The sequence below is a fragment of the Ranitomeya imitator genome, chromosome 2 (genome assembly GCF_032444005.1).
Source record: "Ranitomeya imitator isolate aRanImi1 chromosome 2, aRanImi1.pri, whole genome shotgun sequence".
NCBI lineage: Eukaryota > Metazoa > Chordata > Amphibia > Anura > Dendrobatidae > Ranitomeya > Ranitomeya imitator.
In genome coordinates, this window is record NC_091283.1 from 2,937,140 (window position 1) to 2,955,552 (window position 18,413).

Genomic DNA, 18,413 nt, shown 5'->3' on the forward strand with positions numbered 1-18,413 from the left:
CTAGACCAAGTGATGCAGAAATGTCAGTGATATGAAGAACATTGTAACCTCGAGATGATACAACAGATGTTCCTCAATTCCGGGGCTCCGGGGCATTAACCCTGCACCCAGGGAGTGAACTGCGGAAAGTAAGAAATCACATTTATCAGGAAATATATTATCCGTATATTACAGCCGCTCCATAGGGAAAGAGATTCATCTTGTAGGGGAGCGGCGGATCCATCTCGGAGGGGCACGGCGGATCCATCTCGGAGGGGCATGGTGGATCCATCTGGTAGGGGAGCGGCGGATCCATCTGGTAGGGGAATGGTGGATCCATCTGGTAGGGGAGCGGCGGATCCATCTGGTAGGGGAGCGGCGGATCCATCTCGGAGGGGCACGGCGGATCCATCTCGGAGGGGCATGGTGGATCCATCTGGTAGGGGAGCGGAGGATCCATCTGGTAGGGGAATGGGGGATCCATCTGGTAGGGGAGCGGCGGATCCATCTGGTAGGGGAGCGGCGGATCCATCTCGGAGGGGCACGGTGGATCCATCTGGTAGGGGAGCGGCGGATCCATCTGGTAGGGGAGCGGCGGATCCATCTGGTAGGGGAGCGGCGGATCCATCTGGTAGGGGAGCGGCGGATCCATCTGGTAGGGGAGCGGGGGATCCATCTGGTAGGGGAGCGGCGGATCCATCTGGTAGGGGAGCGGCGGATCCATCTGGTAGGGGAGCGGCGGATCCATCTGGTAGGGGAGCGGCGGATCCATCTGGTAGGGACACAGAGGATCCATCTGGTAGGGGAATGGTGGATCCATCTGGTAGGGGAGCGGGGGATCCATCTGGTAGGGGAGCGGCGGATCCATCTGGTAGGGGAGCGGCGGATCCATCTGGTAGGGGAGCGGCGGATCCATCTGGTAGGGGAGCGGCGGATCCATCTGGTAGGGACACGGAGGATCCATCTGGTAGGGGAATGGTGGATCCATCTGGTAGTGGCACGGCGGATCCATCTGGTAGGGGAATGGTGGATCCATCTGGTAGGGGAGCGGCGGATCCATCTGGTAGGGGAGCGGCGGATCCATCTCGGAGGGGCACGGCGGATCCATCTCGGAGGGGCACGGCGGATCCATCTGGTAGTGGCACGGCGGATCCATCTGGTAGGGGAATGGTGGATCCATCTGGTAGGGGAGCGGCGGATCCATCTGGTAGGGGAGCGGCGGATCCATCTCGGAGGGGCACGGCGGATCCATCTCGGAGGGGCAGGGCGGATCCATCTGGTAGGGGCACGGCGGATCCATCTGGTAGGGGAATGGCGGATCCATCTGGTAGGGGCACGGCGGATCCATCTGGTAGGGGAACGGCGGATCCATCTGGTAGGGGAACGGCGGATCCATCTGGTAGGGGAGCGGCGGATCCATCTGGTAGGGGAGCGGCGGATCCATCTCGGAGGGGCATGGGGGATCCATCTGGTAGGGGAGCGGCGGATCCATCTGGTAGGGGAGCGGCGGATCCATCTGGTAGGGGAGCGGCGGATCCATCTCGGAGGGGCGCGGCGGATCCATCTCGGAGGGGCGCGGCGGATCCATCTCGGAGGGGCGCGGCGGATCCATCTCGGAGGGGCGCGGCGGATCCATCTCGGAGGGGCGCGGCGGATCCATCTCGGAGGGGCGCGGCGGATCCATCTCGGAGGGGCGCGGCGGATCCATCTCGGAGGGGCGCTGCGGATCCATCTCGGAGGGGAGCGGCGGATCCATCTCGGAGGGGAACGGCACCACGTTACTTCTTCTTGTATTGTGAGATGTCTATAGTGTCTGCACATAGTACTGTATATCGGATATGAGCTAACATGTGACATGGCTCATGGGATAAAGTGCACGTGTTATCTTAAAGGGGTTGTGTCAGGAAGACCCTTTAGATCATATGGTTTTAATTAAAGGGAAGCCCGTCTTCAAGCATCTCCTTGTAATGTGGACTGTCCACACAACAAATCACTTAGTGGACGGCCTGGCGGCCCCTTCCCCCAGAGAACTCATCTATCTCGTAAGATCCATGTTTTTCACTCTCTGGTCCAGTTATTTGTTCACTTAGGGACCGGTAATGGTGGGCCGCATTTTCCAGGGGGCATCCACTATGTAAAACAAGATTGTTTTGGCAGAGTTGAGGGTTTTCTATGGTAACAGTAGTGAGATTTTTTTGTTTTCCTTTTATTCTTTTGTTACGGTTCATGCCCGGACTAGAACAGCAGTGTAGGATGGGATACATGGCATCTTGGAGCACGGAACAGCTGAGCTGAGTGTGCGGACGACATCTTGATTATACAACAACCGAGATGAATAGGCTGAATGGCATCTTGCTTATGGAACGGCAGAGCTGAGTTTGTGGAACAGCACTGGTTGGTGATATGGCAGAGCTGAGTATGCAGGATGGCACTTTAGAACGGCAGAGCTGAGTATGCAGACAGGCAGCTTAGGGCAGATGAACCCGAGCCCAGTGGGACAGTAGAGTTGAGTTTGTCAGGAGACTCCCTTTGGGGTACAAGCCATAAAGCAGAGCAGGGTTTGTCATGTGATGTGGTCGGGACCAAGTTGCCAACTTCCTGAATACTCAGGTGGGCGATCGCTGCCTGTGCCAGCCTACAAGCGTCTGATGACACGGGTCAGCGCTAGGGATGGAGGACGCGGAGCCGGGCGCTGGAGCCAGGACAGGGGAGAAACCTCATCCTTGGCCTGGGATAGTTGAGGTTTGAATAGAAGGGCCCCTTTGATGTCCGCTCTAGGCCCCTCTGTAGGTGCATCAGTGTCCAGGATGATGAGAATATGGAAGGATGTATGATGGACACACCGCTCCTGGTTCACCGCACTCTGAGGCTCAGCACATCCTCTGGGTCTTTTGGGGAAGCAAAAAAGTCTAAGTCCATAAAAGAGGTTCATAAAGCGTGAAGTAGATTTATCAAGCGTCTGGGATCGGGAAGATCATAAAGATTAGTGTCATAAAGAGGAGGAAGCGATTGACGCTGAGCTGATTAATACGAGCGCAGCTCCTCTAATGTTCTCGTCTGCGGAGGAGATGGCGCCGATCTGAGCCCGCACGGACCACTATCCCCAGTGTGAACACGCAGCGCTCTGTTGTCTCATCGCCCGGCGGCACACAAAGCGTTTACTGAACTTTTATTAGACTTTCACTAATTAATTGTTTGGACTGAGGATTGATGAATCCTAAAGAAACCATAGATGGCAGAAAATGGAGTCGTTCTTCTTGCTGCCTATGCACAGAGCTGTTTGCGTGTCTGGGGTGAGCTCAGGAGCGGAGGCCAATCCTCACAAAACTGACACCGGCTGTGATATACATTGAGCCTCTCCCTGTAAGCAGTGACTGCAGCTCAGCGCCGACCGCTGCTGTCAATCACTGCCAGTGCTATACAAATGCAGCAGCTCCAATCCCCTAATCCCCCCCCCACTGCGCCTGCTGACGGCCCCCATAGCTGCAGCCTTGGTACCCTGTATAGCCTAGCCTTGGGCAGGGCGTCATCAGAGAACGTCACGGACAATATACTGCAATCTGAGTGATGGCAGAGCAAAGACCAGCAGCTTCACCTTCCCGGGAATATTAAAATATCAAAAGAGGAAACATTTGAATCCTCACCAATTACCGACATTAACAAAAAAAAAATCAACATTTGCTGAATCTGCAGAAGTCAATCAACGTGTAAAAGGAATTGACCCCTGAGGTCAGCGCCATTAGGAGAAAGAATATCCAATACCATAGAATTGGTGGTTTTCACGTTACCAGTTCATTCCTGCCATACAACGAATATGCTTCAATGGTTTCTCTGTAAAGTGTGAATAAAGCCTAAAAATTGTCCACAGCATAGTCAGCGAGATCAAAGATTGGAGGAAGAGTTGTCTTGTAGACGAGTTCATAGTAACTAGTGATGAGCGAGTGCGCTCGTTAGTCGACATTTCTGAGCATGCTCGCGTCTTCTCCGACTATCTTGGGCGTGCTCGGGTGATCTCCGAGTATCTTGGGCATGCTCGGGTGATCACCGAGTATCTTGGGCGTGCTCGGGTGGTCTCCAAGTATCTTGGGCGTGCTCGGGTGGTCTCCGAGTATCTTGGGTGTGCTCGGGTGGTCTCCGAGTATCTTGGGCATGCTCGGGTGATCTCCGAGTATCTTGGGCATGCTCGGGTGATCACCGAGTATCTTGGGCGTGCTCGGGTGGTCTCCGAGTATCTTGGGCATGCTCACAGATTGTGTCCTGGCAGCTGCATGATCTGTGGCTGCTAGACAACCTGAACACATGCAGGAATTGCCTGTTTGTTAGGGAACTCCCACATGTATTCAGGCTGTCTAGCAGCCACAAATCATGCGGGCACAAACATAATCTCCGAGCACGCCCGAGATACTCGGAGACCACACGAGCACGCCCGAGATACTCGGAGAACACACGAGCACACCCGAGATACTCGGAGAGCACGCCCGAGATACTCGGAGACCACACGAGCACGCCCGAGATACTCGGAGAACACACGAGCACACCCGAGATACTCGGAGAGCACACGAGCACACCCGAGATACTCGGAGAACACACGAGCACGCCCGAGATACTCGGAGAACACACGAGCACACCCGAGATACTCGGAGAGCACGCCCGAGATACTCGGAGACCACACGAGCACGCCCGAGATACTCGGAGAGCACACGAGCACGCCCGAGATACTCGGAGAGCACACGAGCACGCCCGAGATACTCGGAGAGCACACGAGCACGCCCGAGATACTCGGAGAGCACACGAGCACGCCCGAGATACTCGGAGAACACACGAGCACACCCGAGATACTCGGAGAACACACGAGCACGCCCGAGATACTCGGAGAGCACGCCCGAGATACTCGGAGACCACACGAACACGTCCGAGATACTCGGAGAGCACACGAGCACGCCCGAGATACTCGGAGAGCACACGAGCACGCCCGAGATACTCGGAGAACACACGAGCACGCCCGAGATACTCGGAGAACACACGAGCACACCCGAGATACTCGGAGAGCACGCCCGAGATACTCGGAGACCACACGAACACGTCCGAGATACTCGGAGAGCACACGAGCACGCCCGAGATACTCGGAGACCACACGAGCACGCCCGAGATACTCGGAGAACACACGAGCATGCTCGGTAAACCCGAGGAACGAGCGCACTCGCTCATCGCGAATAGTAACCAGTTCCACCAGCATTGCTAAAGCTACTTTGTAAGATGGAATTGATACTTTGTTGCAGATTGTTTTTTTTTCCCCACTGTGATACATGAGATTCGACATTTTCTGCATTTTCAGGTTTGCTTCACTGCTGGAAGACAGAAAATTGTATCGTTCTCACAACGACTAGAAAATCGATGGGAAATTGCACAAACACCGTCACTTCTCGTCCTTCCCTTGTTTCCGGTTTACTTTGGGTGATATTGCAGAGGTTGCAGTAAATGTACAGAGTCCACGTCTACTGCAACGTCCAGCCTCATCTATCCGAGATTAAGTGATTCTTCATGAACTTTCCTGGGTACAAAACTCTGTTCAACTTCTACGCGACTTTCTGGAGATAAAGAAAAAATCATTTATGGAGCGAAAGCAGATGGTGTTTGAGATGCTTCTGCGATTTGCATATCGTGTGCTAAAAACATGTTCAAATTGTGGAAATATGTTCACGAAGCCGAGAAAGCGATCATATTAATAGGAGGCGCGGCGGGAGGGTTACCTAGAAATAAGTCGTTAGGTGGAAATAAACCGCAGAAGGGTCTGCGAAACTGCGACATCAGTAATACTGGAGCATTTCCACTTTTTCCATATGATCCATTCAACACTTTTTATTTCTTAAATTAATAGTTTGGTTAAAGGAGTCAATATAAAATATGAACAAAAACTCATCGTGGAATTCTTGATTATTTTTCTTACTGATAATGGTCTTATCAACACCGATAAACTGATAATTCTGTACGATGTATCCGGCAGTCGTCACTCTCATCATTGTGTACGATGTATCCGGCAGTCGTCACTCTCATCATTGTGTACGATGTGTCCGGCAGTCATTACTCTCATCATTGTGTACGATGTGTCCGGCAGTCATTACTCTCATCATTGTGTACGATGTGTCCGGCAGTCATTACTCTCATCATTGTGTACGATGTATCCGGCAGTCGTCACTCTCATCATTGTATACGATGTATCCGGCAGTCGTCACTCTCATCATTGTGTACGATGTGTCCGGCAGTCATTACTCTCATCATTGTGTACGATGTGTCCGGCAGTCATTACTCTCATCATTGTGTACGATGTGTCCGGCAGTCATTACTCTCATCATTGTGTACGATGTATCCGGCAGTCATTACTCTCATCATTGTGTACGATGTATCCGGCAGTCATTACACTCATCATTGTATACGATGTGTCCGGCAGTCATTACTCTCATCATTGTGTACGATGTGTCCGGTAGTCATTACTCTCATCATTGTGTACGATGTATCCGGCAGTCATTACTCTCATCATTGTGTACGATGTGTCCGGCAGTCATTACTCTCATCATTGTATACGATGTATCCGGCAGTCATTACTCTCATCATTGTGTACGATGTGTCCGGTAGTCATTACTCTCATCATTGTGTACGATGTATCCGGCAGTCGTCACTCTCATCATTGTGTACGATGTATCCGGCAGTCGTCACTCTCATCATTGTGTACGATGTATCCGGCAGTCGTCACTCTCATCATTGTGTACGATGTATCCGGCAGTCATTACTCTCATCATTGTATACGATGTATCCGGCAGTCGTTACTCTCATCATTGTGTACGATGTATCCGGCAGTCGTTACACTCATCATTGTGTACGATGTATCCGGCAGTCGTTACTCTCATCATTGTGTACGATGTGTCCGGCAGTCGTTACTCTCATCATTGTGTACGATGTATCCGGCAGTCGTTACTCTCATCATTGTGTACGATGTATCCGGCAGTCGTTACTCTCATCATTGTGTACGATGTGTCCGGCAGTCATTACTCTCATCATTGTGTACGATGTGTCCGGCAGTCATTACTCTCATCATTGTGTACGATGTGTCCGGCAGTCATTACTCTCATCATTGTGTACGATGTATCCAGCAGTCGTCACTCTCATCATTGTATACGATGTATCCGGCAGTCGTCACTCTCATCATTGTATACGATGTATCCGGCAGTCGTTACTCTCATCATTGTGTACGATGTATCCGGCAGTCGTTACACTCATCATTGTGTACGATGTATCCGGCAGTCGTTACTCTCATCATTGTGTACGATGTATCCGGCAGTCGTCACTCTCATCATTGTATACGATGTATCCGGCAGTCGTCACTCTCATCATTGTATACGATGTATCCGGCAGTCGTTACTCTCATCATTGTGTACGATGTATCCGGCAGTCGTCACTCTCATCATTGTGTACGATGTATCCGGCAGTCGTCACTCTCATCATTGTATACGATGTATCCGGCAGTCGTTACTCTCATCATTGTGTACGATGTATCCGGCAGTCGTTACACTCATCATTGTGTACGATGTATCCGGCAGTCGTTACTCTCATCATTGTGTACGATGTATCCGGCAGTCGTCACTCTCATCATTGTATACGATGTATCCGACAGTCATTACTCTCATCATTGTGTACGATGTGTCCGGCAGTCATTACTCTCATCATTGTGTACGATGTGTCCGGCAGTCATTACTCTCATCATTGTGTACGATGTATCCGGCAGTCGTCACTCTCATCATTGTGTACGATGTGTCCGGCAGTCATTACTCTCATCATTGTGTACGATGTGTCCGGCAGTCATTACTCTCATCATTGTGTACGATGTGTCCGGCAGTCGTTACTCTCATCATTGTGTACGATGTATCCGGCAGTCGTTACTCTCATCATTGTGTACGATGTATCCGGCAGTCATTACTCTCATCATTGTGTACGATGTGTCCGGCAGTCATTACTCTCATCATTGTGTACGATGTGTCCGGCAGTCATTACTCTCATCATTGTGTACGATGTGTCCGGCAGTCATTACTCTCATCATTGTGTACGATGTGTCCGGCAGTCGTTACTCTCATCATTGTGTACGATGTATCCGGCAGTCGTTACTCTCATCATTGTGTACGATGTATCCGGCAGTCGTTACTCTCATCATTGTGTACGATGTGTCCGGCAGTCGTTACTCTCATCATTGTGTACGATGTATCCGGCAGTCGTTACTCTCATCATTGTGTACGATGTATCCGGCAGTCGTTACTCTCATCATTGTGTACGATGTGTCCGGCAGTCGTTACTCTCATCATTCTCTATACTGTGGTGATTCATGACACAATGTGCAGATCGTTTGCATTGAATTTTGATAATTTGGAGTGAAAATGAAAAAGGATAAAATCTCCGTTGTTGAAACTTTTTGTGTTTTTCTCTTTTGAGCTTTTAGTAGACGACTCCTGAGCGTTTTGCTTTGTATTTTGCCGATCGCTGTTCTTCGTTTCCCTTCTTGTTTTCTCTTGTTCTTTTTCTGTATCCAGCTATTTAGAGATAAAGATTTTCAATTACAAAGGCCCAGTAATGTTGACCCATAATTAGGGAGAACGTGCAGAACGTTCCCTATTTACAGCAGAGGGTACCTGTCCTGTTCCTGTCCTGTACCTGTCCTGTCCTGTACCTGTCTTGTACTTGTCCTGTACCTGTTGTAGTGCTGCGGTGTTCACACCGTGCAGTAATGAGGCAGTGATTCAGGAAAAATTCACAGTAAACGTATTTAATGTCCAAACAGCTCACAAAATGAACAGCACACGGTATCTTCCAGATCGCAGCCGGGGCGTCACAACAGTCTGTATCCTAGACAGGTTGCCGATGGCGATGGCACCACCGTATTATGCTGTGGGTGCCAGGCGTTAGCTGCTCTTGGCTCTGTGTTACTGCACACCTAAGCCGGATGTTGCAGAGTCACCTGTTCTGACACTTGCAAACAAACACTGGCACAGCCAACCCTTTACTGCAAGGTTTTTAAATAGAATCTGTTTGGTTTTCTTAAATCTGCCTGGGGCAATTAGCTTTCCCAAGAACAAACTTACTTTAATTTTGCACTGCAATCACAGCTATATCTGTGCTATACCCTCGCATATAACACCTGCCACTGCCTCACCCTTTCCTGTACCTGTCTTGTACCTGTCTTGTACCTGTCCCTTGCCTGTCTTGTACCTGTCCCTTGCCTGTCTTGTACCTTTCCCGTGCCTGTCTTGTACCTGTCCCGTACCTGTCTTGTATCTGTCCCGTACCTGTCTTGTACCTGTCCCGTGCTTGTCCTGTACAAGGTACAACTGCTGACAATAAGTCTAATCCGTTCCCATTGCTACACACTGTAACTTGCCATCTGTTCTTTTTGAGTGGACAGCTCATGTTGAACAGCATTTTGCCAGAACTTTAGGTCGCTTGAACTTCCTTTTCCTCACTTCAGCTCTGCTACATCTGAGGGCAGGTAGCACATTTTTTATAGACGAATGACCACTATTCTGACAAATTTTGATAGAAAGTTTTTATATAATACCTCTTACCAAAGCTCTGTGTAAACCCGTCAGATCGTATTCGCTAGGATAAGATGCAAGGTGCTGGACTTTGTAGCCGACATTTTGATTTTAAGAGGTTTTCCTTAACAAGTACTTACACCTTCGCGAAGAGCGCTCGGGAGCAGTGCGAGAAGCTTTCCAACATGTCCAACAACATGAACAAGCTGTACAACAACCTGGGAGAGTTCTTCACCTTCGATCCCAAGGCAGTCAGCGTGGAGGAATTCTTCGGAGATCTCTGCAGCTTTCGCTCGCTGTTCTTGGTGAGTATGAGCCTCCTTACTGTTGTTTTGTTTCATGTCAACAAATATCTCCACCGTTCTCTCCAGAATATGTTTCCATCACGCTGACATGATCTCCTACCCTAGACGTGTAGGCCAGTGACGCCGTCCTTCTGTAAGAATGTCACCTGCATGTCCTGACATTACGAGAGGCACAAGGCCATTTACACCATGAAGAGACCCAATGAGACATTGTGACGTGTAGGACTGGGATCACCACATACCTCTCAGAACTGTCAGTAAAACACTAAGTCTTCTCCATGGATTCTCTTAGGGTTCTGATGGCCACCAGGGCTAGGTACGTGGTGTTGTGTCCTAGATCATTGTGTCGTAGATCATTCACAGTTGGCTCTTTACTGCAATCAGAAATGTCTAGAGTAGAGGTCGCCCTAAGGGTCCATCGGCCCTCCCATGGTCGTAGAGTTGGGCGCATTGCTTTGGTCAGTACTGTATCCATCCTGGCATACTTGTAATGGGGAAACCTATAGGTGCCTGAATGTGAAGGGTTTGTTTAGGTGGCTCCATAAGCTCAGTCAGTATTATGTGACTTTCATGAAAGACCACTGGATACAAAGAGATGCTCCATTTACATTCCTTCTACCTGTCTCCATCTGTCCCATCACATCCTTCCATTTAAAAGCCTCCTCAGCAGCCGGGACGCCTTCATGCATCATCCATTCATATCTTCCTATGTTCAAATATTTATTCAGGCATTTTGTTTTCAGCCGAAACATTTCTTTTGTCTGTATACATATTGATCGGATTGATTTCATGTTTTGCCATTGCATGAAGGAGCGGCGGGTTGTCTGACTGAGAGCTGAAGGCTTTTGTTCTTGAAATAGATATAGAACGATTGGCTGCAGCTCAGCGACTGGTGCGGCGGATAGGCGGTAAAATAACGGGGAGTTCTGCCATTAAAATACTCAAGAAAAGGGAATTACACAGCAGGGAAAAGAACTCAGTCCTGTAAAATCCAAACCCAGAGAATTGGCCATTAATGAGAATTAGGTGTAGAAGGAAGTGCATCGACTTATTGGTGAAAATGATACAAGGTGGCGGGATGCGTCATTATGCAAAAGACTTCAGGAGCTTTGTCCACAGAGAAACTAAACAGTATCGCGTGTCTGAAGATAACGGGGGCGTGAAAACATTCCCATTCCTCTGCCCATGTCCGCGTCCTGGCAGATATCCGGGATCGGAGCGTCAAATCTGGTGGAATTAAGAGATGAAACTACAAACGGAATCTCTACCGAGAAGGGAACTCAACAAGGGACAACAAATCAATACAGTGTCCTGAGGCATGGGGAACAAAGAGAATAGGAATGAGGCATGGGATAATGAAGAGACTAGGAATGAGGCATGGGAGAACAAAGAGAATAGGAATGAGGCATCGGATAATGAAGAGAATAGGAATGAGGCATCGGAGAATAGGAATGAGGCATCGGAGAAGAAGAGAATAGGAATGAGGCATCAGAGACCAAAGAGAATAGGAATGAGGCATGGGAGAAGAAGAGAATAGGAATGAGGCATGGGGAACGAAGAGAACAGGAATGAGGCATCGGATAATGAAGAGAATAGGAATGAGGCATGGGAGAACAAAGAGAATAGGAATGAGGCATCGGATAATGAAGAGAATAGGAATGAGGCATCGGAGAATAGGAATGAGGCATCGGAGAAGAAAAGACTAGGAATGAGGCATGGGAGAAGAAGAGAATAGGAATGAGGCATCAGAGAACAAAGAGAATAGGAATGAGGCATGGGAGAAGAAGAGAATAGGAATGAGGCATGGGGAACGAAGAGAACAGGAATGAGGCATCGGATAATGAAGAGAATAGGAATGAGGCATCGGATAAGAAAAGACTAGGAATGAGGCATGGGAGAAGAAGAGAATAGGAATGAGGCATCAGAGAACAAAGAGAATAGGAATGAGGCATGGGAGAAGAAGAGAATAGGAATGAGGCATGGGGAACGAAGAGAACAGGAATGAGGCATCGGATAATGAAGAGAATAGGAATGAGGCATCGGATAAGAAAAGACTAGGAATGAGGCATGGGAGAAGAAGAGAATAGGAATGAGGCATCAGAGAACAAAGAGAATAGGAATGAGGCATGGGAGAAGAAGATAATAGGAATGAGGCATCGGATAATGAAGAGAATAAGAATGAGGCATCGGATAATGAAGAGAATAAGAATGAGGCATTGGATAATGAAGAGAACAGGAATGAGGCATCATAGAATAGGAATGAGGCATGGGGAGCGAAGAGAATAGGAATGAGGCATGGGAGAAGAAGAGAATAGGAATGAGGCATCGGATAATGAAGAGAATAAGAATGAGGCATCGGATAATGAAGAGAATAAGAATGAGGCATTGGATAATGAAGAGAACAGGAATGAGGCATCATAGAATAGGAATGAGGCATGGGGAGCGAAGAGAATAGGAATGAGGCATGGGAGAACAAAGAGAATAGGAATGAGGCATTGGAGAATGAAGAGAACAGGAATGAGGCATCATAGAATAGGAATGAGGCATGGGGAGCGAAGAGAATAGGAATGAGGCATTGGAGAACAAAGAGAATAGGAATGAGGCATTGGAGAATGAAGAGAACAGGAATGAGGCATGGGAAAACAAAGAATAGGAATGAGGCATCGGGGAACGAAGAGAACAGGAATGAGGCACGGGGAACGAAGAGAACAGGAATGAGGCATCGGATAATGAAGAGAATAGGAATGAGGCATCGGATAATGAAGAGAATAGGAATGAGGCATCGGATAATGAAGAGAATAGGAATGAGGCATCAGAGAACAAAGAGACTAGGAATGAGGCATCAGAACAAAGAGAATAGGAATGAGGCATCGGATAATGAAGAGACTAGGAATGAGGCATCAGAGAACAAAGAGACTAGGAATGAGGCATCAGAACAAAGAGAATAGGAATGAGGCATCGGATAATGAAGAGAATAGGAATGAGGCATCTGGGAATGAAGAGAATAGGAATGAGGAATCGGGGAACGAAGAGAATAGGAATGAGGCATCTGGGAATGAAGAGAATAGGAATGAGGAATCGGGGAACGAAGAGAATAGGAATGAGGCATCGGGGAATGAAGAGAATAGGAATGAGGAATCGGGGAATCGGGGAACGAAGGGAATAGGAATGAGGAATCGGAACGAAGAGAATAGGAATGAGGCATTGGGGAACGAAGAGATTAGGAATGAGGCACGGGGAGCGAAGAGAATAGGAATGAGGCATCGGATAATGAAGAGAATAGGAATGAGGCATCGGAGAATAAGAATGACGCATGGGGAGCGAAGAATCGGAATGAGGCATCGGAGAAGAAGAGACTAGGAATGAGGCATCGGATTAGAAGAGACTAGGAATGAGGCATCTGGGAGCAAAGAGAATAGGAATGAGGCATGGGAGAAGAAGAGAATAGGAATGAGGCATCAGAGAACAAAGAGAATAGGAATGAGGCATGGGAGAAGAAGATAATAGGAATGAGGCATCGGATAATGAAGAGAATAAGAATGAGGCATCGGATAATGAAGAGAATAAGAATGAGGCATTGGATAATGAAGAGAACAGGAATGAGGCATCATAGAATAGGAATGAGGCATGGGGAGCGAAGAGAATAGGAATGAGGCATGGGAGAAGAAGAGAATAGGAATGAGGCATCGGATAATGAAGAGAATAAGAATGAGGCATCGGATAATGAAGAGAATAAGAATGAGGCATTGGATAATGAAGAGAACAGGAATGAGGCATCATAGAATAGGAATGAGGCATGGGGAGCGAAGAGAATAGGAATGAGGCATGGGAGAACAAAGAGAATAGGAATGAGGCATTGGAGAATGAAGAGAACAGGAATGAGGCATCATAGAATAGGAATGAGGCATGGGGAGCGAAGAGAATAGGAATGAGGCATTGGAGAACAAAGAGAATAGGAATGAGGCATTGGAGAATGAAGAGAACAGGAATGAGGCATGGGAAAACAAAGAATAGGAATGAGGCATCGGGGAACGAAGAGAACAGGAATGAGGCACGGGGAACGAAGAGAACAGGAATGAGGCATCGGATAATGAAGAGAATAGGAATGAGGCATCGGATAATGAAGAGAATAGGAATGAGGCATTGGATAATGAAGAGAATAGGAATGAGGCATCAGAGAACAAAGAGACTAGGAATGAGGCATCAGAACAAAGAGAATAGGAATGAGGCATCGGATAATGAAGAGACTAGGAATGAGGCATCAGAGAACAAAGAGACTAGGAATGAGGCATCAGAACAAAGAGAATAGGAATGAGGCATCGGATAATGAAGAGAATAGGAATGAGGCATCTGGGAATGAAGAGAATAGGAATGAGGAATCGGGGAACGAAGAGAATAGGAATGAGGCATCTGGGAATGAAGAGAATAGGAATGAGGAATCGGGGAACGAAGAGAATAGGAATGAGGCATCGGGGAATGAAGAGAATAGGAATGAGGAATCGGGGAATCGGGGAACGAAGGGAATAGGAATGAGGAATCGGAACGAAGAGAATAGGAATGAGGCATTGGGGAACGAAGAGATTAGGAATGAGGCACGGGGAGCGAAGAGAATAGGAATGAGGCATCGGATAATGAAGAGAATAGGAATGAGGCATCGGAGAATAAGAATGACGCATGGGGAGCGAAGAATCGGAATGAGGCATCGGAGAAGAAGAGACTAGGAATGAGGCATCGGATTAGAAGAGACTAGGAATGAGGCATCTGGGAGCAAAGAGAATAGGAATGAGGCATCAGAGAATGAAGAGAATAGGAATGAGGCATGGGAGAAAAAGAGAATAGGAATGAGGCATCAGAGAATGACGAGAATAGGAATGAGGCACCAGAGAATGACGAGAATAGGAATGAGGCATCAGAGAATGACGAGAATAGGAATGAGGCATCAGAGAATGACGAGAATGAGGCATCGGAGAATGAAGAGAATAGGAATTAGGCATCAGAGAATGAAGAGAATAGGAATTAGGCATCGGATAATGAAGAGAATAAGAATGAGGCATGGGAGAAAAAGAGAATAGGAATGAGGCATCGGAGAATAGGAATGAGGCATTGGAGAATGAAGAGAATAGGAATGAGGCATCAGGTGAATGGCCCAAATACCTCATCCAGCAATCCCTAAGATACAATCATTGCAGCAGTTATTGGGGTAGCAGCAGCAAGTGATGCCCCAATATCTTGACAGACCATAGAGGGGACGTGCAGAAGAAGCATCCTATGCACAGTCACATCATTGGTGTTAAACAGGACAGCGACTCCGGCGTAAGGCTCCACAGCCAGTGACCAGAAAGAAGGACCGCACCGCCATTCCCTCTCAGCCTCTCTCATAAGCCCCAGAGATGTCAGTCGTGTCTCCTGCAGGAAAATGACATCGGTGTCCAGATGTGTGAGATGTTCATACACCACATGTCTCGTCCTCCTTGCCTTAATACTGTTGACATTACTTGAGGTTAGTGTTAATGAGAACCCCGCCATCACAACACAATAGAGAAGGAGCACAGTAACTGCCATCATCATGAGTCAGGGATGTTCTGTCCACCACCGGTGTCCAAGTCAGACTCTACCTGAGGGTCTACAGATAAGGGCTTCCGCTTTGACGGAGGGTGGTCCTCTATGTCCCTGTCACACTCTGCATCAACTTTCCTCAACTCTGTCTCATAATCATCATCATTAGACTCCGATAAAACTCCATACTTGTTGGACACAACCATCACTCCTGCACAATTCTGAACCTTCTTAGTAGCGCTCTGACGGGCGTCATATTCTGCCTCAGGTTTACGGGAGGACGTGCTCTTTTTCTTCCTTTTATTATGATTAACACTCCAGTCATCAGATTCAGACAGTGATGCTGAAGGGGGGGCTTCCTGAGGCCGCTGGACCTGAGGAGCGACCTCCAAGTTCCCCTCTGCACCCTCTATACCCTGCTTCTCTGGTGTTACATGAATGGACTCCTGGTGGGCATCTGGGCTGGTCACCATCTCTCCTGAAATTAAATCCTCCCCCTCATGCGCCCCTGCCACCACATCCTCATCCTCCTGAGCCTCTGCCCCTGCCAGTACAGCCTCATCAGGGAAGACTCTGCAGATATTATGCCAGGCGTCTGGACAGTCCCTGTGAGGGTGGCCCATCTTACCGCAGAGGTTGCACCTAACATCCCGGCAATCCACAGCGACATGGCCGATATCCCCACACAGGCTGCACTTCACCACAGTACAGGCGTTGGCCAGATGTGCCTGTTCTGGGGTGGCTGGGGGCAGGTGTTTTTAGCCAGGGGGGGGCAATAACCGTGGACCCTCTCCAGGCTATTAATATCTGCCCTCAGTCACTGGCTTTACTACTCTGGTGGAGGAAATTGCGCAGGAGCCCACGCCAATTTTTTCCGCCATTTAACCCTTTAATTCAATAGCTAGAACGGCCAAATTTTACACACAGACTCTACTAACATTAGTAGTGTGGAATATGCAAAAAAAATGGTGATATGAGATGGTTTACTGTATGTAATCATGTCTCATATCATGTCGGGTTTAGGAAGGAGAAAGAAAAAGCCGGTAATTGAATTATCGGCTTTTCTGCTATCTAGCGCTGTATGAAATATTAATATATATATATATATATATATATATATATATATATAATGTTATGTGTGTCTCAATGATATATAGACAGCATATATGTTTGCTCGAATATTTGTGCCCATGGTCCGTTTTGCAAGCCTGTGAGAAAATCTCGCAGTACGGAAGCCATACGGATTACATACGGAGGATGCCATGCGCCACACCCTGCCTTCGGATGACATATAGATCACTGTTTTGGGGACATTTCTGTGTATTACGGCCATAAACAACGGACCGTATTTTCATACGCTGAGTGTGACGCCGGCCTTATTCTGTGGATCCACCATGACTTGCCAAGAGCTGGATGACCCCTTTAATAGATGTTGTGTGGACAGTCCTCCAGCCCTGGTGCGGTGCAAGTAATAGAGGTCCTCACTGTTCCTCACGTTTCGGAGACGTCCCCAAACCTCACCGACTTTACACTGATGCAGATTCATGATATTTTATCACATCTCTTTTTCAGCTTTCTGCTGACTGCAGTGGCCCCTCCATTCTTCTTAGGGCCCCTCTGTATTTAGTTTTGGCCCCTGTTGGGTATATAAGCAGATGAAATGTTGGAGAGGGCCAGTATCCTGGTGCGGCCTCCGCTGCTGACAGTCGCTCTTAGCTTGTTAACACCTGACGATGTTGTGTAACAAGTGAACATAATCTTTACCCCAAAGTTAAAGCTAAATGGAAGTGACTGGACCTAAACTGCACACTGGATTTTTAGCGGCTGCTGACTTTTGCCTCTGAAGCCCGGGGATCCGCCACCCTATATTACAGCTGCATGGCCGCCCCTGTATAATCCCACAGATCCCAACTCTGCTGTCGCCATATTAATAATTCACTTGTTGGTGTTTAGCAATGCGCTCCCATTTACTTGTCACATCCTTGCAAAGAGGAAGCATTTAAGCTTCATTTGCTACTTGTTGGGTCTCTACGTCTTCTGCAATCTGCCACAGAATCATCCGTGACGTGTAATCCCTCGTTGTGTAACAGTTCAGGCACAAAATCAGGGGTGGTATGGTGTCTGGGAAAGCAGGGGCAGTGCGGTGTCTGGGAAAGCAGGGGCAGCGCGGAGTCTGGGAAAGCAGGGGCAGCCTGGTGTCTGGGAAAGCAGGGGCTGCATGGTGTCTGGGAAAGCAGGGGCTGTATGGTGTCTGGGAAAGCAGAGGCTGCATGGTGTCTGGGAAAGCAGGGGCAGCGCTGAGTCCGGGAAGGCAGGGGCAGCGTGGAGTCCGGGAATGCAGGGGCAGCGCGGAGTCTGGGAAAGCAGAGGCTGCATGGTGTCTGGGAAAGCAGAGGTGCATGGAGTCTAGGAAAGCAGGGGCAGCGTGGAGTCTGGGAAAGCAGAGGTGCATGGAGTCTGGGAAAGCAGAGGTGCATGGAGTCTGGGAAAGCAGAGGTGCATGGAGTCTGGGAAAGCAGAGGCTGCATGGTGTCTGGGAAAGCAGAGGTGCATGGTGTCTGGGAAAGCAGGGGCAGCGTGGAGTCTGGGAAAGCAGGGGCAGCCTGGTGTCTGGGAAAGCAGGGGCAGCGCGGAGTCTGGGAAAGCAGGGGCAGCGTGGAGTCTGGGAAAGCAGAGGTGCATGAAGTCTGGGAAAGCAGGAGCAGTATGGAGTCTGGGAAAGCAGGGACAGCATGGTGTCTGGGAAAGCAGGGGCAGCATGGAGTTTGGGAACACAGGGCAGCGCGGAGTCTGGGAACACAGGACAGCATGGAGTCTGGGAACACAGGGCAGCATGGAGTCTGAGAAAGCAGAGGCAGCATGAAGTCTGGGAACACAGGGCAGCATGGAGTCTGAGAAAGCAGAGGCAGCGTGGTGTCTGAGAAAGCAGAGGTGCATGGAGTCTGGTAAAGCAGGGGCAGCATGGTGTCTGGGAACGTAAAGCCAAAAACCGTTGTGC

The 18,413-nt window shown here is 48.8% G+C and overlaps 1 protein-coding gene across 4 annotated transcripts in view; it reads left to right on the top strand.

Annotated features, from left to right (window-relative positions):
• DIAPH2 (diaphanous related formin 2) overlaps positions 1–18,413 on the top strand; it is a 1,874,941-nt gene that overhangs the window by 1,475,703 nt on the left and 380,825 nt on the right. For all 4 annotated transcript variants that reach the window (XM_069746079.1, XM_069746080.1, XM_069746081.1 and 1 more), the window contains one exon: positions 9,695–9,859. In XM_069746079.1, the coding sequence (XP_069602180.1) occupies positions 9,695–9,859 (165 nt within the window). The remainder of the gene's footprint in view (positions 1–9,694; positions 9,860–18,413) is intronic.